The 20,041-nt window shown below is 39.1% G+C and overlaps 1 protein-coding gene across 2 annotated transcripts in view; it reads right to left on the minus strand.

The window, feature by feature from the left end:
• fam117bb (family with sequence similarity 117 member Bb) overlaps positions 1 to 20,041 on the minus strand; it is a 36,929-nt gene that overhangs the window by 2,696 nt on the left and 14,192 nt on the right. The window contains exons 3-7 of one of the 2 annotated variants that reach the window (XM_052564716.1): positions 14,790 to 14,882; positions 12,672 to 12,785; positions 1,880 to 2,023; positions 1,505 to 1,739; positions 57 to 180 (exon numbers count right to left, since the gene is read on the minus strand). In XM_052564716.1, coding sequence (XP_052420676.1) covers positions 57 to 180; positions 1,505 to 1,739; positions 1,880 to 2,023; positions 12,672 to 12,785; positions 14,790 to 14,882 — 710 coding nt within the window. The remainder of the gene's footprint in view (positions 1 to 56; positions 181 to 1,504; positions 1,740 to 1,879; positions 2,024 to 12,671; positions 12,786 to 14,789; positions 14,883 to 20,041) is intronic. The other variant, XM_052564717.1, reaches the window with a different exon arrangement.

A 20,041-nucleotide genomic window follows, 5' to 3' on the forward strand; every position in this document is an offset into this window, starting at 1 on the left:
AGTGAGTGTGGAGAGAGCAGATAAAGCAGCGGAGCAGGACACACTGCATCACTCACTGTGTTTCCTCTGTGAAGACCTTGACTCGCTCACAGCCCTCGGGCGGCTCGCGTTTGAACATGTAGCTGTTGTTCGGCTTCGGGGATGTGGCGTATTTGGGAAGGGGTGAGCTGGGGGCCAGATCTGTGAACATGGCACAAAAAATGAGAAGGATGTCAATACAGCTCAGACAGGGTTATTAGTGGAGATGATACGTGTCCAATATTTAACAAAGAGTTAAACAATTAGTTGACTGTGATTCTTAAGAAAGCCCTGTGTAATTACGGTCCACCAGATCACTGTTGTTATTGTTAACTAAAACGATTTTAAAATATATTTTTATTGAAATGAAATATAAATATTATCCGCAGAAATAAAATTCGGAAAGTGGCATTGGCAACTATCAAAGTAAGTGGAATTTAAAGTACTTAAATTATTAAAACAAAAAGAGGAATAAAGCAATTAAATAAAGCTAAATAGGAAAAAAAACACATAACAAACTGAACAAAACTTAAAAAAATACTATAATAAAATCTTAATAATACTAAAACAACAGAATCATATCCTCAATTTCAAGGGATGAAAAAACAGCTAGATAAACTGCAGCGAATTGGCATTTTCAAAAGGTGTATTATTGTTAAATTGATGTAGCATCTTAAAAATGCAATGTTCATATTGTGACTAAGCAGCCATGTGTAATGCCAAGCCAGCAGAGGGAGCCCTCACCCGATTACTGACTGTGTTCCTCTCCCTCTACAGTCATTTCCTGTTTGGTTGCTTTATAGCCAGTGCAGCTGCTCATGCTCATTGTGAAGTATTGCCAGTTTACCTGCCTTACCAAGTGTTTCTCTCTGATATTCTGACTTCCTGTTCCATGTATGATTCTGCCCGTTCACCGATTACCTGGATTCTTCCCCTGTTTAGTTTGCCTGATCGGACTGATACATGTGTTTGGACCTTTTCCCTGCCTGCTCACTTTAGCCATTTTTTTTATTGTAAGTGTTGAAATATTGGGACTTTTATTCTGGTTTTGACCCTCTGCCTGCCTTCACGTTACTGTCTACTGACACTGCCCTTAGTAAACTCCCACACATGGATTCAGTCCTCATGACGTCCATCTGCGCGTCAACACAGACCAAAATTAAGCAGTCTGCATAGCTCATTGTACAAAACTATCATAATCCTCACAAAAAGTGGAGATGCATGGATGACAGTCAATGTGCAAATTGCGAAAATATTATTATTACATCGAAACCAAGGTAAACCTACTTGGTTTGTGTATGATCAATCAGTTATTACAGCTACTAATGAAAGTACAGCACCGTCAGCCCAGCCCTTCATGTTTAAATCCGTCCAGCACATTTTCACACCATCAGTGCAGAAGATGCATGTGCAGTTTCTGTGTGGGCCGCAGGACATGTGAACAGCCCTGAGTGTGTATGTGGGTGTGAAAATACGTGAGCTGTACCTTTCTCATGGCCATCAGCCAGAGTCTCGTCCTCGTGGGGAGATGGACTATCGCTGCAGGGCTCACTTGGCATGTTCAGGAACGTGGGTGAGATGGACTGAGAGCGGCTGCTGCAGTTGCTGTGGTTACTGCCCGCTGCGGTGCCCAGGGGCGTCTGTGTGTCAATGCTGCGGGAGCTGGCACTGCGTTGGCAGAGAGGAGGAGGAGCCCGATGCCCATCCGGAGCTTCCTGAGGCTGCCAGAGGAAAAAGTGTAACGATCATACACAAAGAACACAGAAACTAAACTTCAATTATACACTCACTCAGTGGATTCTGTGAGGACCCATAATTATGTAGAGGAGTGTTTTTGCAGCATCATGTCAGGCACACTCACAATAAGCTGCTCCTCTCGGTCTCCTGTGTCTCGGATAATGATGCGCTCGATCTCCTGATTCAGCCCCTCCACGCTGTTCCGGAAGCGAGAGACGGAGGACTTGGAGATGGGAATAGAGATCAGGACATTCTTTGGGATAGGAGCCTGGAACAGGAGAGAGTGAAGAGTGTGATTATTTGCTATAATGTGATGTTTTAATGCAGATCATGTTGGAGACTTGATCCAGTGGTTTGTGCATCTGCTTAGACTCAATGGTGCTCATGTGGGAAATATGAGCTTGAACATTTTTGCTCCTACAGTAATTTCTGGTTATATTTACCTCATAATTTATGCAACTAATAAGGAATACATTATAGAATTTCATTTCTAATATACTTTTTATTTAATATTATATTAATATAACATATTTTTAAATAAAACCTATTATATTATTAAATACAGAGTAATGTTAATTTAAATAAATAAAAAAAACTAAAAGAGGAAGTCACTATTTGCTCCTACATTCATTTCTGGTTATATTAACCTAAGGTTATATATTTTTGTTACTAATAAAACCTTTTTTTTCTAGACTGAATTTTTTAATATAATTATATTATTCTATGTTTAATATAATGTATGTTATACAATTGTAACAATTTTATCTTTATCTTATGTAACTTATCAAAAAAATACATTACAGAAATTAATTTCTAACATATAATTTATTTAATATTATATTTATAATACATATTTTTTATATTATATTATATTATATTATATTACTTTTTGTTTCCCAATAAAGTTCTGATTATATTTACCTATGGTTATATATTTTGTTATTTAAAAAAAAAAAAAGCATTTTTTAATACTTAAAAATTATATATTATTTTATGTTTAATTATATATATTATTCAAAATAAAAACACATATAAGAGGAAGTAAGTTTTTGTTCTCCCAGTTTAGCACTAACAGGCACATGTGCGTTTTTCCCCCAAGTTTGTAACTGAGTGGTCAACTGAAAGCATCAGGACAGCAGTGAAGATAAAAGTGTGCATGTGGTTAGTGTGTGTGGGTGCATTGTGCGTAACAGAGACACGACTTCAAAATGAGAACAGATATGTCACTGAAAGGAAGCACTGCCTGTGTGAAAACGTACAGCAACAGCAGCGGAATATCCACACACTTCAGTTTCCATATGATGATAAACACTAACAGAGTTTCTTCTCATCACAGCGCAGCACACAGACACATTGCAAGGGAGCGTGTTGGTCTCCTCTGCAGATCAGTGAGTTATGTAACTCCGTCTGACTGGCCGACTTCTTATCCTCACTTGCATGTCTTCGACGCAACCTCACAACTAAACCAGGACACATAGCGAGATACAGTGACGCATGCAAACAACATGCTTACCGAGTTAAATCAGCATGCACATCTACAGTATGCTAACAGCTGCCGTTTATGACGTCTTCTGTGAGAGAGCGAACGAAAACTTCACCTTTCCTGAAAGTCCACTTCCTGTCATCCTGTCAGAGAGGGGGTCCGGTCTTCCTCCTGGTACACCGGTCTCTCTCCCTCTCTACTGTGCTCTCCGTCTTGGCTCATGCTCTGGATTTTAGTTCTCTCGGACCCCCTCCTTCCTGTCTCTTCATCATATCTGCCCCGTCTCTCTCTCTCTCTCTCTTGCTTTTCTTTTCTTGTTTTGTCTTTCTTCTCCAAGTATGTTTCTCCATCCCACCCCTTTCTAAAAACAGAGTGCTGTGCACACCATCTGCCCTCCCCCTCTTCTTTCTCAGGGTACGATGGAACAATGTGAGGGCATTAACAGGACGTTGCTGAGAGCTGTGTGGCCCTGCGGTGGCCCTCGCTTAAAGCACGCCAGATCTGCTTCATTAACATCTCAATAGAGCGAGGCAGGCTTTAAACTCACATGCGCCATCACTACTGCTCCAGCATGCATGTGTGCGTTTGATCGGACATCATATTGTTTCAACATAAAAGTTCTCCGGAGCCTTTTCTTCTGGGTGCTTTGGTTGTTTATCTGCTCCTCAGGATAGGAAACTGCTGAGAGACACCCTGACCCTCGAGGTGACCTCGAAACAATAAGTTAACAAAAAGGTTAAGTGAATTCTCTGATTTCCTAGCAACTTTCTAGAGAGCGGTTGCTAGGTGGCAAATATTTGTTTACATATCAGATTTCCAGTGGCGTGCTATAACATTAACAGAAATAATGTACGACCTGACCCGAATTGAAGGAGGACACATCACTCGTGGACCCTGGGTCATTCCCTCACTGTCAGCGTCACTGATCTGACTGGTGTCATCTTCAGACAGAAGAAACCTGCCTCAGCAGTTTAGTCAAGTCAAGTCACCTTTATTTATTCATATAGTGCTTTAAACAACAAAAAAACTGATTGTGTCAAAGCAACTGAACAACATTAAATCAAAAAAAAAGTGATGCCTATTGAGGCCGCACAGGACTGCTAATAAATCCATAATAATAATTATGGGTTTATTAGCAGTAATAAGCTAATAAACTTCTTGACCACAGATACAAGCCTCTTACATAAGATGTTTCAATTATGGTGCAGTAACCGCAGCAGTAGAAAAGAGTAGAAATTGACAGCCAGAGGTGTGAAGAGTGTGAAAAATGTTGCAGGGTAAAAAATAATAATGTTTAAAAAATATATATATAATATAAAAATATATAATAAAAAAAATAAATTCTTGAATGCTCCTGCTAAATACAACTATTGTACCTAAAATTAATGCAGATTGTTTTATTTGTATTATGTATAGTTGTAATCTGTATCTTTGTCATTCTTTTATCTCTGTTATAAAAAAAAATAAAAGTGTAAAAGTGAATTTTGCATCTGATATACCTTTTAGAAATCTATTTCAATATGGATAAAATTAATGGGATTTTACCTAGAGAACCTGATTGCTGCACTCTATTTAAGCACTGCAACATTAGCTTAGCAACATGTGCTTATGCTAAACTCTACTGGAATTAACCAGGAGTTGCACTGCTCATAAGATTCATGTGAGCAGCTACATAGCTTCAGTTTCTACGTAGCACGTTCTAAATTATTCATCTTATGAGGCTTCAATACAGTTGAGGGGTGAATGTGGACTGAAATAAAACAGAACATATAAACAACTTAAGTTTCTCTGTTGGTTTTAATTGCACCAAAATTACAAGGATTAAACAAACTCAGTGTCCATGGACATGCACTGAAGCCTCAGTAAAAGAGTTGTCTTCCCGACAGCATGTAAAGGGCCTTTCTTCACTGGTATGGAGGCCTGTATTGGTTACCACAGTCTGCCTTTAAAACAAGAGACAGAAGAATGCCTTTGAAAGGTCTCCAGGCCTCGATAGCTATACTGGGCCTGTCTTTGACCTCAGTGGTCTTTATAAAAACAAGAGATTCATGGGGTTGAAGTTGTTGACCAGTGCTAAACTAAAGGTTTGCGGAGAGACATAAAAGCACGACCCCCTCCAAAGCCCCACGCAAGTTCAAATGACTCACAAAGCATCTCTTCTGTCTCCCTGGATTCACAACACAAAAAAATTAAAGTTCAGAACCACTCAAAAAAACTCAGATCAAACAAAACCCGAGAGGCTTTTATTGTTGTGGTCACTGTGTGAATAGAAGGTTAGAAAAATACAAGTCACAAGTGATCAAAAAACATAATCCATCAGAAGTACTGCCAACTAATTCATCAACCCCATCAAAAACAATCCGTTTTTTGTTGTTGCTGAAAAAGTAGGTTTTATACAAAATGGTTAAAGAAAATCGACAGAGAAACAAAAACGCATGCTTCAGATTCTGTTGATCGATTTGTATTTAAACTGAAATGTCGCTTTAATGGAGTCCAAATCTAAGACTTCGGAATGTGATCAAACTAAAGCTAAGCTGAGAAGCGTGCTTCATCATTTCCTCCAAATGCACCAGGGACAGCACACAGACTGCCTCTGCACTCCTCATTTCTGACACTAGCAGGCACTGCGGACTCCACACGGAGAATGGCAAGAATGCAGGAAAAGATGTGCTCAATCCTTCAGGCACAAAAACACCAGTCAAGCCCAGAAAGCAGCCAAAAACTGTTAATTATTGATCATCGAGCACAGCACATGACAGACAGATGAGCAGAGGAGAGTGAGAACAAAGCTAGTAGGTGTGTGTTTGTGTTTGGATCCTGTATCGTTGGCCTTTACCCTGCAATCCATCACATATGGACGCTCAAACTCTGAATGTCATGAAGATCTGGGTCTGCCAATATCCCTGACAGCACTAACAACCTGACCGCACACTGTTATGCATACAGTGCAGCTGCTATTGCTCACTTCAGGCCATGATAATGCAGAACTAACTTAACACATTTTACTGTTATTAATCAGAGTAGATATCTTTTTTTTGTTGATGTGAACCAAAACAAAGGACAGAAGTAGAGGTTGTGTAATGTGTCATGCTACAGTATTTTAAACGGGTCATGAAATGCATTTTCAGATCTTTTTCTTGTGTTTTATAAAAGGTTAGCTTATACAATTAATATGTTTTGCACAAAAAGTTTGAATATTATATTATATTATATTAACTTTATATTAAATGTATTAAGAAAATGATGATACGATGATACACTCAGTCTCCTAACAGTGTTAAACATTGGCTTGAAATTTATTCCAAACACTCTTGAAGGTTATAAATAATTGTACTTACTGGAATCTGAGGACAAAATACTTGGGAATAACTTGGCTTTGAAGACATTAAAAAAAAACAAAAAAAACAGCAGCATGTTGAAGACAAATTGTAGAGAAAAATTGTGACAATGACTGGGGCGATTTCAAATGTGTTTTGTAAAGGTGGAAAACTTTGAAATCTTTGCGCTATGAGACTTGCAGTTGCATATTTGTATTGTTGAGCAACCACTTATGTGTAAACATCAAGGATATTTTGACTGTCCATTTCATGACCCCTTTCCACATGCACCACTCATGCACTCCAGAGCTGTTTGTCCACTGGACATTTGTGTGAAAAGACACATTCTCACAGTTACTGACATATTGCTTATACACCTAGCATGGCTAAGGGGTACAAATCGAGAAGGTAATTGTTATAAATTTAAGTCAGAATGCCAAAATGAGGCTGTGAGGGAAGGAAGTAGAGTCTGCTTAACATTTCATAACTTCAGGTCCAAGGTCAGGCTTCATTTTCACAAACCTTGTTATTTATTGTCCACTGGAGATTTGTGGAAAGATTAAGTTCAATGTGACAATTTACACAAGAACGGATTTATGAACGATTTACACAGCTATTCATTTAGCTGATGTTTCATGAATGAGGCCTATTAAACTGATATGCTAGAACTAACACTAAAGCTAATACATCTAGGGAGTAACAGAGGACTTATATGATGGATGTATTGTTATTAAGTCACAGTGGACACCACATTTAATTTAACATGAATGAAAGGACATTTTTTTATGCATTTATAGATGAACTGTTGACACACGGGTATACGACAGTATAACACCGACTGGACAGATACTACCAACTTGTATTAGTTTGTAACAAACATGGCATCTACTCTAAAGTTATTGATAAAGTTGGTTGATTCTGTTACACAGCATATCCCAAGCCTGTAGAAGATGTGTACATCTCCACAGCTGTTCGTCCCGTGTTTCTGTGTCTCCTCTGATGCTCTTCCTTTTTCTTTTCTTCTCATGGAGCTGCTGACCTTATGGCCGGATCTCTCAGAAAGGTCTTCAAATGCAACTTTCATTCCTACTCTTTTCTTATTCCCCCTCTTCAGGGCTTTTATTTCTGGAAAGAATGCCATTTTCATGACTGCCACTTCATCTTTAGCTGCTTTCCATGCACATAATGGGAAGAACACCCCCATGTATACCCGACGCAGCCCTTGAGACGACACACACCCACACACACATCCCTCCCCCTCGACACAGAGGTCACGCTGTGTGTGTTCTTTAGGAAAGTGCTTTTACATCAGAGTGCCAAGACAAAAAGGAAGAAGAAGACAGAAAAAAAATGGAGGTTTACAATAAAATTTGGGGGTTGAACTTGGTCAGACTAAAGTGCCTACGGTCATCAAGCAATTACAGACAGTTCATGTGATGGAAGTGAGAGAGTTTACAGTCTACATCACCCACTGGGCGGCACCCGACCCCAATGGCCCAGCTGAGAAACCTCACGGCCACTCAGCCTGAGGCCCAGAAACATGCCCTCTCCCCCCACGTCCAAATAAATCCATGCTTGTTATAATTACCAGGCCTGGGCATCTCTCCGGCTCTAAACTCAACCTCAGCTGCTTCAAATTACGGCTAATACACAGCAGAGAAACTCTCTGAATAAATAAACCTTCAAAAGACAAATCCAGCTCCACTTCGGCTGCTATGAAGAGAACTACGGGAATCTGGAGGCAGAATGAAAAGGCATTGACTAATGATACACCGTTCAATCAACCCCGCGTACATCTGCTGGAGGGGACGGCGCTTACAGATGCGAGTGTGTGTTTGTGTATAGTTAAATGATCACATGGTAGTCTGGGTTCCTGGAATAGCAGATTAGCACTTCCATATGTTTTCTCACACTGAGGCTATGCTGTGAGAAAACAAGAAAGGTCGAGTGAGGGGAGAGAAAAGTTTTGGTCTTGAGGGGCCGAAACCATGAACCTCTCACAGATCGCCTCAAGCAAACCAAAAATCGTTCCTTCTTCAGCAAAACCACAAGTTGCAGAACAAGAGTATGGTTGTGCATAACAGTGAACTAATACACTACCTTAACTAGTTCTGTGGTATAGTTATGGGATGTGTGACTGGTCAAACAGTTAATAAACGTTAATAATAAATCTCAGTAAGTTTAGGGTCAGTAAGTTTTTTTTTTTTTACTGTGTTTTTGAAATAAGTCTCTTATGTTCACCAAGAGTGCATTTATTTGATCATTACTCCAGTCTTCACTGTCACATGACCCTTCAGAAATCATTCTAAGATGCTGATTTGGTGCTCAAGAAACATTTCTTATTATTATCAGTGTTGTCAAAGGGCTGCCATATACCATAATGCAATGCAAACAACCTTGTTCTGATTCCTTATTTGACCCAGAAAGCCAAATATTAAGGCCTTTTTTTCACCAAATTGAATAAAGTTAATAACTGGATGCCACTAATTATACATAGGATATAATGGGGTCATGTGACAATGATTCATTGTACTACAAAATATATAAGTTATTTTTTAAAGTAGGCAACACGATGTATACAGAATACTACACATTCAATGAATAGTAAGCTATTATTCCATTCTGAACATGGACTTTGAGTTGGGACTCTGTAAGGTGTTTGACTTGGGGATATGCCGGTCTCAAATTTTCATGTTGCGGTTAATTGCGAAGGTTTTTATCACATTATATGGTATTATCATGATATTGAAATTTAGTTGCAAAAAAGTATTTTCATAATAAAGAATAACAGGTTTAATAAAAATAAAAAAAATACATTAGTTAAATACACGGAACATTTAAGTGCAGTATAATTAATTTATAAAGACCAATGTCACTTTACAATAAGATCTCATTAGTTAACTGTAGTTAATCCATTATTGTTCACGAGCAATAGCTACATTTACTACAAGGTAGGGCTGAACGATATGGACAAAATTTCATACCTCGATCTTCATGCCAGATATCTCGATATCGATACGATATGACTACGTGTTCTTTTGCTAAGCACGACCTGCACAACACGTCACTCTGGTTTACATCGTCTTTTCTGAATCCAAATTTCTTCCAAACTATGGAAGATGATTTATGTTTTGGCACCAAGTCAGATTCTGCACTGCTACCGGCCGCATTATCTCACGCACTCATTTCTTTCTTTCTAATTTATCCGCTGTCTCTGTACAGTGTACATAGACGTTGGAACAGGGGGGGCTGGGGGGCGGCCAGAGACAGGCGCACTCAGAGCTAGTGCTGTCACTTTTGTGAAAAAATCATTTTCGATTTTTAAGACATAAGTGTTCATTGAATCGATTGTAAAATCGATTTTCCATGTCAAAAAAAAATAAATCCTTTTTCAACATCAAATAACGGACGAACGTAAAGACAGCGCTGGAAACACACAAGTCAGCAATATTTCTTATTTATTGGCATGAAGTTTCGTGAAAAATAACAAACGACAACAGCAGGAGTGCAACATTCTCGAAAAAATATATATGCAGAAGGGACGGCTGCCATAACAATAGAAAAAACATCACTGCAGGCTTCAACCCGGCTGCATTTATGATTTAGGCAATTCAAAAATCTCTAAGATTATTTTTAATAATGATTCAATCCATTTTAAAAAACTGTTCAAAAAACGAAACTTTAAATGGACTTGAGAACAGGCCATATGTGTTTTTTATTGAACGTAACCGACACTAGGCAGGCATATTGTAGGCTAATGCGCAAAAAGGCGCAAAATAAGGCCATTACAAATTCATTGGACAGGAAAACAAGTCGATCAACATTTTCGGGGTCCAGAGCAGAGCGTTTTTTATTCACTATATGTCCAGCTGTTGAGAAGACGCGCTCCGACCGCACTGATGTCCCAGGGACACTCAGGTACAGCTGCGCAAGGTGGGGCTTGCAATGGTCCTTTTCATAACTCATAACTCGTCTACTGCGCCGCGAGACCTCCAGACCTTACATATTCTATTCCCAGTTCACCAGCCACTTACTTTTAAGTATTTCGGGAGAAGTGGATGAATTCACGTGTTGTAAACATAGAGGTTGTAAATTTTGTAAATGTTGTATCGGATCGGGACTCGGTATCGGCAGATACCATATTTTTCAGACTATAAGTCGCACTGGACTATAAGTCGCATTTATTTAGAACCAAGAACCAAGAGATATAGCGCCCTCTCGTGGCTGGAGAAGGTAATGTTTTACTCTTGTTTCATTTCTCTCGGTTCATGTCAAATTAATTTTGATAAATAAGTCACACCTGACTATAAGTCGCAGGACCAGTCAAACTATGAAAAAAAGTGTGACTTATAGTCGGAAAATACGGAACTCAAAATCAAATGATTCAGACTCGAGGGCAAAAAAAACCTGATCGGGACATCCATAATGATAACAATATCGTACATATCACATTCCCGACTACCGGCACATTTCTAGTTCGACTGCACCGGTCAAATCAGTATTCTTGTCCAATTCAGGGTGAGCTGTGAATAGTCTGGTGTTTTGTGCAACATAGGGGTAGAGTCTGAGTACAGTTTAGAGGATTAAATACAAAAGATGAATACAGTGAGACGACAGATGGTGCTTGAGCCCACCACATGCAGTTAAACAAAAAAAAGAGCCCCAGCCACACAACGGGCCCCAAAAACACACATCCAGCAGGCCGGACAGAGTGTGGCCTTTAATTGACTGGCTGGCAGCTATAGTACAGTAAAGACCAGGCGTGCGGCACATTCACCACATGCTGGACTAATTCATGGACAAACACAAAACAGAGTGAGAGCGAGAAAAGGATGGAGGCAGGGAGGGAGGGAGACATGGCCAAGCAGCAGGCCGCAGTAATTTATTCACTGTTCCTGTCTTCGTGAAGAGAGGTCTTTCACTCTGAAACAGCCTTCAAGCTTGCACCTGGCCTTGCCAATTAAGACCAAAGTGCAAGCGCGCACACACACAGACACACACACTATGACACGCTTTTACACAGTGGTATGCACACTTACCCACTCACATGCTTTGAGAATGAGTGAAAGAGAGAACGTGGCAAAACTATGCAGAAATTCAATGTCTTATAGTGTGGGGAATTATTATAAAAGGGAAAAAGGAGATGACTTCTTGTTACCAAATAATTTTGTCAAATTCAAAACTGCTGTGTTGATGATACACAACATTTGTGTTTGGTTTCTTCTTCTGCTTATATGGCGTTAAGTCCACTCACTGCACTGTGCTACACTTATGTCAATATATAGTCTTCGGCTCTCTCATGCATCATTAATACGGCAGACATAACTGGCGGAGGATTTTTAGTGAGCTACAGTATGATTTCAGAAGACTTGAAAAGAGCACATGAGTTGCATGGACGCTTTTAGAATGCGTAAGCAATCTAGGATAACTGGAAAGTTAAGTTGTTTTTTCAGATGAAAAGAAAAAAAGCTGCTAAATTAATAAATGTAAATAATGTACTCAACCACACATACATCTGGGGTTAGTAAGTTTTTTTTTAATTATTATTATTAATAAATTTATCAGCAATGGCACATTAAATTGATTAAAAGTGAAAAAAACATGTTCAACGTTACACAATATTTCTAATGAATGCAGTTCCTTTCAGTTTCCGTTATTAATAATAAGAAATGAATTTTGAGCAGCAAATCAGCATATTAAAATGATTTCTGAAGGCTCATATGACACTAAAGAATAATGATGCTGAAAATTCGGTTACAGGAATAAATTACTTTTAAAAATATGTAAATAAATATAAAACAGTTTATTTAATTTATAATAATATTTCACGGTATTTCAGTTTTACTGTAATTTTGATCCAATAAATAAAGTCTTAAGAGCATAAGACTTCAAAAACTTAAAATCTTACCATTTAAAAAGTATATACAATATACACTATTAAATTTGGCCAAACAAACAAAAAAACCTGATGGTTTGTGATTCACTGCTATAGAGGTAAAAACTAAAGCAAGAAACTCAAAAACAACAGTGTTCCTGTTGGTAACCATCACTACACCACCCCAGGTAACCTTCTCCACTGGGTCTTCTGGGTTCAGAGCGAATGAGAAAGAGCTCACCTGTGATTGGCTGAAAACAGCAAGGTTGCCATTGAAGGGAGATTTGCGTTCCTTGTCACGATGGTGACGGCTGCTGTGTTTACTGCGCTGGAGCTGCTGTCTCAGCTTCACAATCTGGATCATGGAGAGAGAGAGAGAGAGAGAGAGAGAGACTGTCAGGACAGAATCATTTTAAAATCTCTTGATTAAATATAAGACAGGATATAATTCAACTACACTGAGGGTGATAACATCAGGGTTTATTGTTGATTGTACTGTATGTTGTGACTTATTGAACTGGTCAGATGGTATTGTTGATTGTCTCATGGCAATTGACTACATTCCTCACCGCATTCAAGTAATTTGTTACATACATAAATAAACAACCAAACCCTCTCTCCACCCCAAACACATGCTTTCAAAATCACTTATGATAAATTACATAAGTACTCGTTCCTTTCTAAACATCCGTCTGTTAAACAAAAAACAGATACACCCTCCCGCTCACTCTCTCTTTACCCCAGCCTATGGAAAAGAAAGGCAATACATGTACAGATGGGATCAGAAGTCAAGTTTAAGTCCAGCCTCAAGTCAGTAAAACTGGCTCTACAATTTCTCAATTTCAGTTCCTCTCATTCAATTTCTCTCATCCATCCATCTATCCATATATATATATATATATATATATATATATCTACATGTGTCCCTCTATCCATCCATCTACTTATCCATCCATTCTCCTACCTACCTGCAAACCCATCTATCCATCCATCTATCCATACTTCCATCCATCCATCTACTGATCCATCCACCTACCTATCCATCCATGCATCCATCCACCTACTCACCTACCTAAACTTCCATCTATATATTTACTGATCCATCAATCCACCCATCTGGCTATCCATCCTTCTATCCATTCATCCATATATCCATTCACCTATCCATCCATCCATCTATGCATCCACCTAGTACCTACTTATCCATCCGTCCATCCATCCATCACCCATCCATACTTCCATCCATCCACAAGCCTAGCTATACATTATTTCACACATCCACCCACCTACATATATATATATATATCCATCCATCATCTACCTATCCAATCATCTATCCATTCCTCCATCCAATCCATACACCCATCTAGCTATCTATCCATCTATGCATCCACCCACCCACCCATTTATTTATGCACGTACTTATCCATCCATCCATCCATCCCTGAATGGCTCCAAGTAGAGACTGTAAGTTGTCATTTTTTAATTCCTACAAAACATTTATATTTGCAGATCTATATTCTTGGAATACCATTTAGTAATGAATAAACAAATAACATTTTCTTCACTCAGTCCTATATCTTACATGTTTTTTCCCTAATCCACAGCAAAGAATAGTGCAATGCAGTGCATTCTAGGGTAAGCTTCTGTCTACTGCCTTACAATTCAGATCAAACAAGATATGCCATTACAGATCTTCTATGATATATCTAAACGTTGTCAAGGTAAGGCAGCTCACTTGGTCTCCATCAGATTTGCCAACAGCGTTTGTGATTACACACATGACCTGCTGACTGTTTAAAGAATGATTAACTATGAAGTAGAACACTAGAACACTAGAATACACACACACACACACACACACACACGTTAAGAGTCGACTGAGCGGGTGAGAGATGGCAGTTGAGATAACGAGTGGCAAAAGATAATGCATGTACAGACGTCTGTGAAAGCCTGGCACTCAAGGGGCACAGCAGAGACATATGAAGGGAGGAGACCCTTAAAGTGGTGGAGGAGAGGAAGAACACAAGCTGAATAGAGAGAACAGTGTATGAAGCCACTGGAGGATGTGACAGGGGAAGGAAGGGTGCACACACAAACAGGAGGAAGGGAGGGTGTAATGAGAGGTGACACCAGGCTGTTTCTGGTTCACTAGAGCCTGCCAATAATATGATAATGACACAGCCTCCATCTTCCCCTCCACACCAACCTCGACAGCCTGTTGCTGAACCCTCTCCTCATCTACAGTCTCACACAAGGGAGATAAAAACAACGAGGGGGTCCAGCCCCGGCCCTGCCTCTGCTGAATGGAACAAAGCACGGGGGAGGACAGGAGATCAGACCCTAAATGCGTCCTGACCTCTTTTAGTTGGTCAGAGCTGCCGCAGGAGGCTGAGCGCTTGTGACAGCCCCTCTTCTTCTCTTCGCATTCATCGGCCCAGGCGCTGGGGGTCTGTGGGAGACACACATGAGACCGTCATGAAACAACAATACGTTTTGATCATGACAGCATTGCATTGTTTCTTGACTCGTGAGTATGCTGATACAGTCTTTTGACTCTTGTCCAAAATAAACACTCGCCAAAGCCAACTGAGAATACAAATTTGGGCTGCTTGCCATTTAGTTTATAACTTTGGGAATTACAATGTTAACAGGTTTAAATGAATTTGTGTGTCACGTAAATCAAATTGACGTGCACGTCTTTGACGTCAGTGGAAAAGTTATCAGAAGTTTATCAAGAACGTTGAACTCCAGAACTCCATGTGATGATATTTTTTTTTTTTTGCTCTTATTTTTTCTCATCAAGCCAAAAAACAAACAAAAAACAAGACAATGAAACCATGATGTTTCGACTACAAATATTATATACATACTGTATAGTACAAATAAAACTTTGCCAGTTAATTTTGGGCTCTGTACACCTTTATAAAGAGTGTTTTACTGTAAAAGAAAAAAAAAAAAAAAAAAAAAAAAAAAAAAAAAAAAAAAAACATATCGCCATGCTCCATGACCATATCAATGGGCTGTCTGGCCTGCCCTTTAAATTCATTCATGCACAATGTCACAAAAAGACCCCTGACAGGAGAGATCTCCCTCACCCACGCATGCACACCAGAGAAGGCATGAAGCCGGGGGATGGTGAATCTAATTTAGGAGACCATCCTGTATACAAACTGCTTAATGCTCATCTTTACACAGAAAAAGGCTGGTGTAACTTCTTTGCAAACTTCCTTCCTAAATGTAAAAATACAGCTCGTGTTGCCAAAGACAAGTATGGAGAGGCAAACAAGGGCGTAGGGCGGCTGGCTCGAGCTTCCTTTGAGTGAAGTCTCTGCATCTCAAGTGTGATACAGCTCTTTAAAAAGATAACCGCAAACACTGCAGCCATAGCAGGTATGGGTGATGTCTTCAGGGCTGTATACACACCCACAAACACTGTTTATATTTTCGAAAAGCATGCTTCAAGGAAAACAGGCATTAAGCCATTATATTGTCTGATTTATCAAACTCCCAATCTAACCAATGCTGAAGATAAGCTAATACTCATGTGGTCACAGATGCATCACAAATCTACTGCATTTTCAAAAAAAAAATAATAATAATTATGTGAACTGGACATATTATGCAACTATAAATGTTTACGTTTGAACAAGTGGCATCCAGCTCTCATCTTGGAAAAACAATCAATATACAAAATTTGAATGCAAGTTTAAAGTAATCCTTAATCATTTAAATTAAAATAATTAACTTTTGGCAAATAATAAGCCAAGAAAGAGACTTTACAATCATGGTATATTTATTTTGGCGTTTTGTCACACTGGAATATAAGGTTAAGTTGTTCGCATTGCACTTTGAGATTCTATATTCTTTGCATATTTTAACAATTGCAGTAAATCATTCTAGTATTCCATGGGTAGGGTTAAGAAAATGTGTTCTGTAAACTATGAAAATACATATCACATAATGAAGAAACAGTAAGTTGTTTGCATGTAGCATGGGTTTTAATTCCAACTTGCCCTCAGAGAACTGAAAAAAAAAAGTCATCAGAAACACTAATAAGAGCAGTTGCTAACTGGGAAACACACAACTGGCAAACACTTCAGTTTCCTACAGCTTTAATAATCAGAAATCCACGTCAGCCTAGAGAGTCATGAGAATCACTCAGCTGTGAGTAGGCCTATGTGCACACCATGGCCTTACTTATGCACTCTGATCACTTATTGGTACATATTACCTCACTATGAGCACAAACACAAACACACACACTCAAAGATTTGTTCGGAAACTTCTCGTCTCTGTCCCTCTCCTCTGGGTAAGTGCAGCCAGGGATTCAGCCTGTGGATTTACACCATCAACAACTCTAGATCATTCTACAGCCAATGCACCCAACGTGTCTGTACTAGCAAGTTCACAAACTTCCACTCAGAACGCCGTATGGAAATTTATTACCGGACAGCTATGGCCTTATTTAGCTATCTGGCCGAGACGAGGCGTGATCTTATGTTGAGGAGGTATGGAAAAGTAATCTGGTTGCCTCAGCCTCTCTCAATCACTTAAAGGTGTGAGCCAAAACTGTAAAACACTACAGAAAAAAATAAAATCTATGGCACTGGAAACAGCCCAAGGCATTAGCTGTCAAAACTCAACCAAACAAATGCACTTTAACAAGCAAACATGCTCTTTTTCTCTGTGACGTGCATCATGACATTAAAACCGCAATCCTGTTTTGTTCCTTACTGGTGTCAAAATTCATCCATGTTTACCAGATTGTTTTCATGCAAGCATCCTCGCACACCATTAATTAGCAGGTCCATTTATCAGGGAGACACACACATTGACACACTTTCTTAGTCCTTGGCACAAATGGTGATAAACATGTGCAGGGAAACCAGTCTTCTCCATACAGCCTGAGGCTCTGTCTCTCAACACTTAAAAGACATTCGTTCCAATTCACACTCCCTTCAAACAAACACTTAACGTCAGCGGACATCACACACAAGTGTATATGATCAAAGCTAAACCTCTGACATGGTTTAAAGAAAATATTACAGCAAAATTACTTTCTTAACTGTTCCTTAACTGTACATTCTTAATCCTGTCTTTCATTATATATTTACAGTTGAACATTCACTTTTCGCTTAGAAATACATCTGAATTAAATCTAATAGGTATTTGTATTTTTTTTTTTTTTTTTTTTTAAAGGAAAACACCACACTTTAGATGAAGTGTCTTATGATTTTCAGAGCAAAAGAAGGGAAAAAAGTAGGGTAAGATTTCATTTTATACAAATACAATGGATTGTGAAAAGTTTACACAACATACCAGGGTTTATAGGGAGATTAGGATGAACAAATCTTCCCCCAAAACTCTCCTGACACCTGTTGATTACAACATTAGTGGCCTTGATGAAGCCAGTCAAAAAGGAAAGGTGTTGCAGAGGTGGAGCAAGTTATAGCACAATAAAATCATGACTGAATATCAGTCAATTTGATTTCATGCTGACTTTATATATGAATAGGAAGCATTCACAGAAACATGTCAGACATAAAAAATTCTGACAAGTTAAAAGGACATGAGAGAACAAAAACAAAGCTAAAGACACAACGAGAGAGAAAGCAAGATGTGGCTGAATGAGCCAGTGGGATACATTTTTTCTTCTTAATTAACTTCATGCCCTGTGTGTGAACCTCCACGAGTCGAGCCGGAGGAGCGGTGGCTCCTGTGCCCGGGTGTACCTCTCCTACCCCTCCCCAACATTTATTATTCCTCTAAATTCCTTTCTTTCTTTGTTTAATTAATCCGTGCATGTGCTTCTTTGTTCCATAGCTCTTTTCCGCTTCTCTCGATATTGTTCGGCTGGTTTCCTCACACTCATCTCGGTCTGATCCCTCTTTTCTTCATCTCTTTTTTTCTCCTCTTCATCGCTGCATACTCCCTTTATACACTTCTGCTTTTTCTACCTCTTCCTCTGATTTCATACTCCCTGCAGGCTTCCTCTTTTCCCATGTGTGTGTTAAAGTAGATGGTGACCAAGCGCTTTGTAATGGTGTGGCATTCAGTTCTAGTTTACATCACATGGGCTTATTGGCAAACAAAAAAAAATTTATATGAAAAAGAAATTAAAATAAGTTCAATAAATCCATTAAAAAAATAAAAGAACTACATTAAATAATGAAAATATGATATGATCATACTACCCCAGTTCTACAGTCTCTGCACGGGCTACCTATTGAGTTCTGTATCAGTTACAAAATGTTATTACTCACATACAAAGCCCTTAATCGTTTAGCTCCTGCAAGCACCTTACTAGTCTTCTGCCACGCTACAATCCATCACGCTCCCTAAGGTCAAAAAACCTTGTGTACTAAGATCGATGGAAAACTGTAACTTTTCATTTTCCATCGGTCTTAGTACACGATGTAACTACAGAAGAGTCAAGTTTTAAATAGGAAAAATATAGAAACTCTTTGTTCATTTTTGAGCGAGATGCTAACGGTCTAATCAGATTCAATGATCTATGCTAAGCTAAGCTAAAAGTGCTACCTAGAGTGCAAGTGCAAGACCTAGAGATCGTCTGAATTGATTCAAAAACGGACAAACTCAACTGTTTAACTCTAGGGGAGTTGGAAAATGAGCCTATTTTCAAATATAGTGGAGTGTTCATTTAACAGTGTTCATCGTCTGTTTGATTACATCATTAACTGTATTTTACCATACATTTCATCCATATGTAACATCAATTTGACAGTCACCACTGACAAGCTTCTACTAAATATTTCTTTTCAAACTAAATTTTCTGTAAAGCTGCTTTGCAATGATTTGTATTGTGAAAGTAGTATTTAGTGCTGTCCAATTGTGATCGGACAAAACAATATTCCAATCTTGATTCATGCCCTCTCCACAGTCCCAGAATATTTTACGACTGTGACTTTAGTCAGGCCTGTGTTAGCTCAATATGACTACTTAGTTGATTGCTTTAAGATAGACAACAAACAGCCCATCTCTTTCTGAATGCTGCTGCAAGTGTGTGTGTGTGTGTCGTCTTTCAGCTGTGCTGCTCTACAGCAGTTCAGCTCCATGACTGATTCTGTTGTGTTTGAGTGCAGGACTGGGCCGCCCAGCTCCTGACTCACTCTCAGAGCTGCAGCCAACTGCCAGGATCACTTCCTCCTTCCCAGCAGTTTAAGATTTCCAGCGGAGCAGGCTGGTTAGACACAAACACAGCTCTGTTCAGCAGCTGTGGGGTCGCTGCACAGAGGGATCCTCTGCCCAGGAGGAGGAGCATCTGTCTGCTCAGGCCTGCCAGGACATTCAAGGTCCGTGTGATACTCGCTTTCACACGTGTTTACAGATACACAAGCAGTTTGTCAGTCCAATTTAGACGTTTGTGCCACGGATTTGGCATGCAAACACGATGTGGTTTGTATCGTCTTTTCTACAAATCTCAACCAGATATTATTTATGCACCCAGATGGGCGACACATCAGTACAGCCCTTACTTGCTGCAAAAATGTACCATAGAAAGCACTTGCATTGAAATACTGGACAATACGCTAATAAATATTCATGTTATGGCCAATAACTGAAATTAAAATGTTATACTTTGTCTAA

This window comes from Carassius gibelio, chromosome B9 (genome assembly GCF_023724105.1).
Source record: "Carassius gibelio isolate Cgi1373 ecotype wild population from Czech Republic chromosome B9, carGib1.2-hapl.c, whole genome shotgun sequence".
Lineage (NCBI taxonomy): Eukaryota > Metazoa > Chordata > Actinopteri > Cypriniformes > Cyprinidae > Carassius > Carassius gibelio.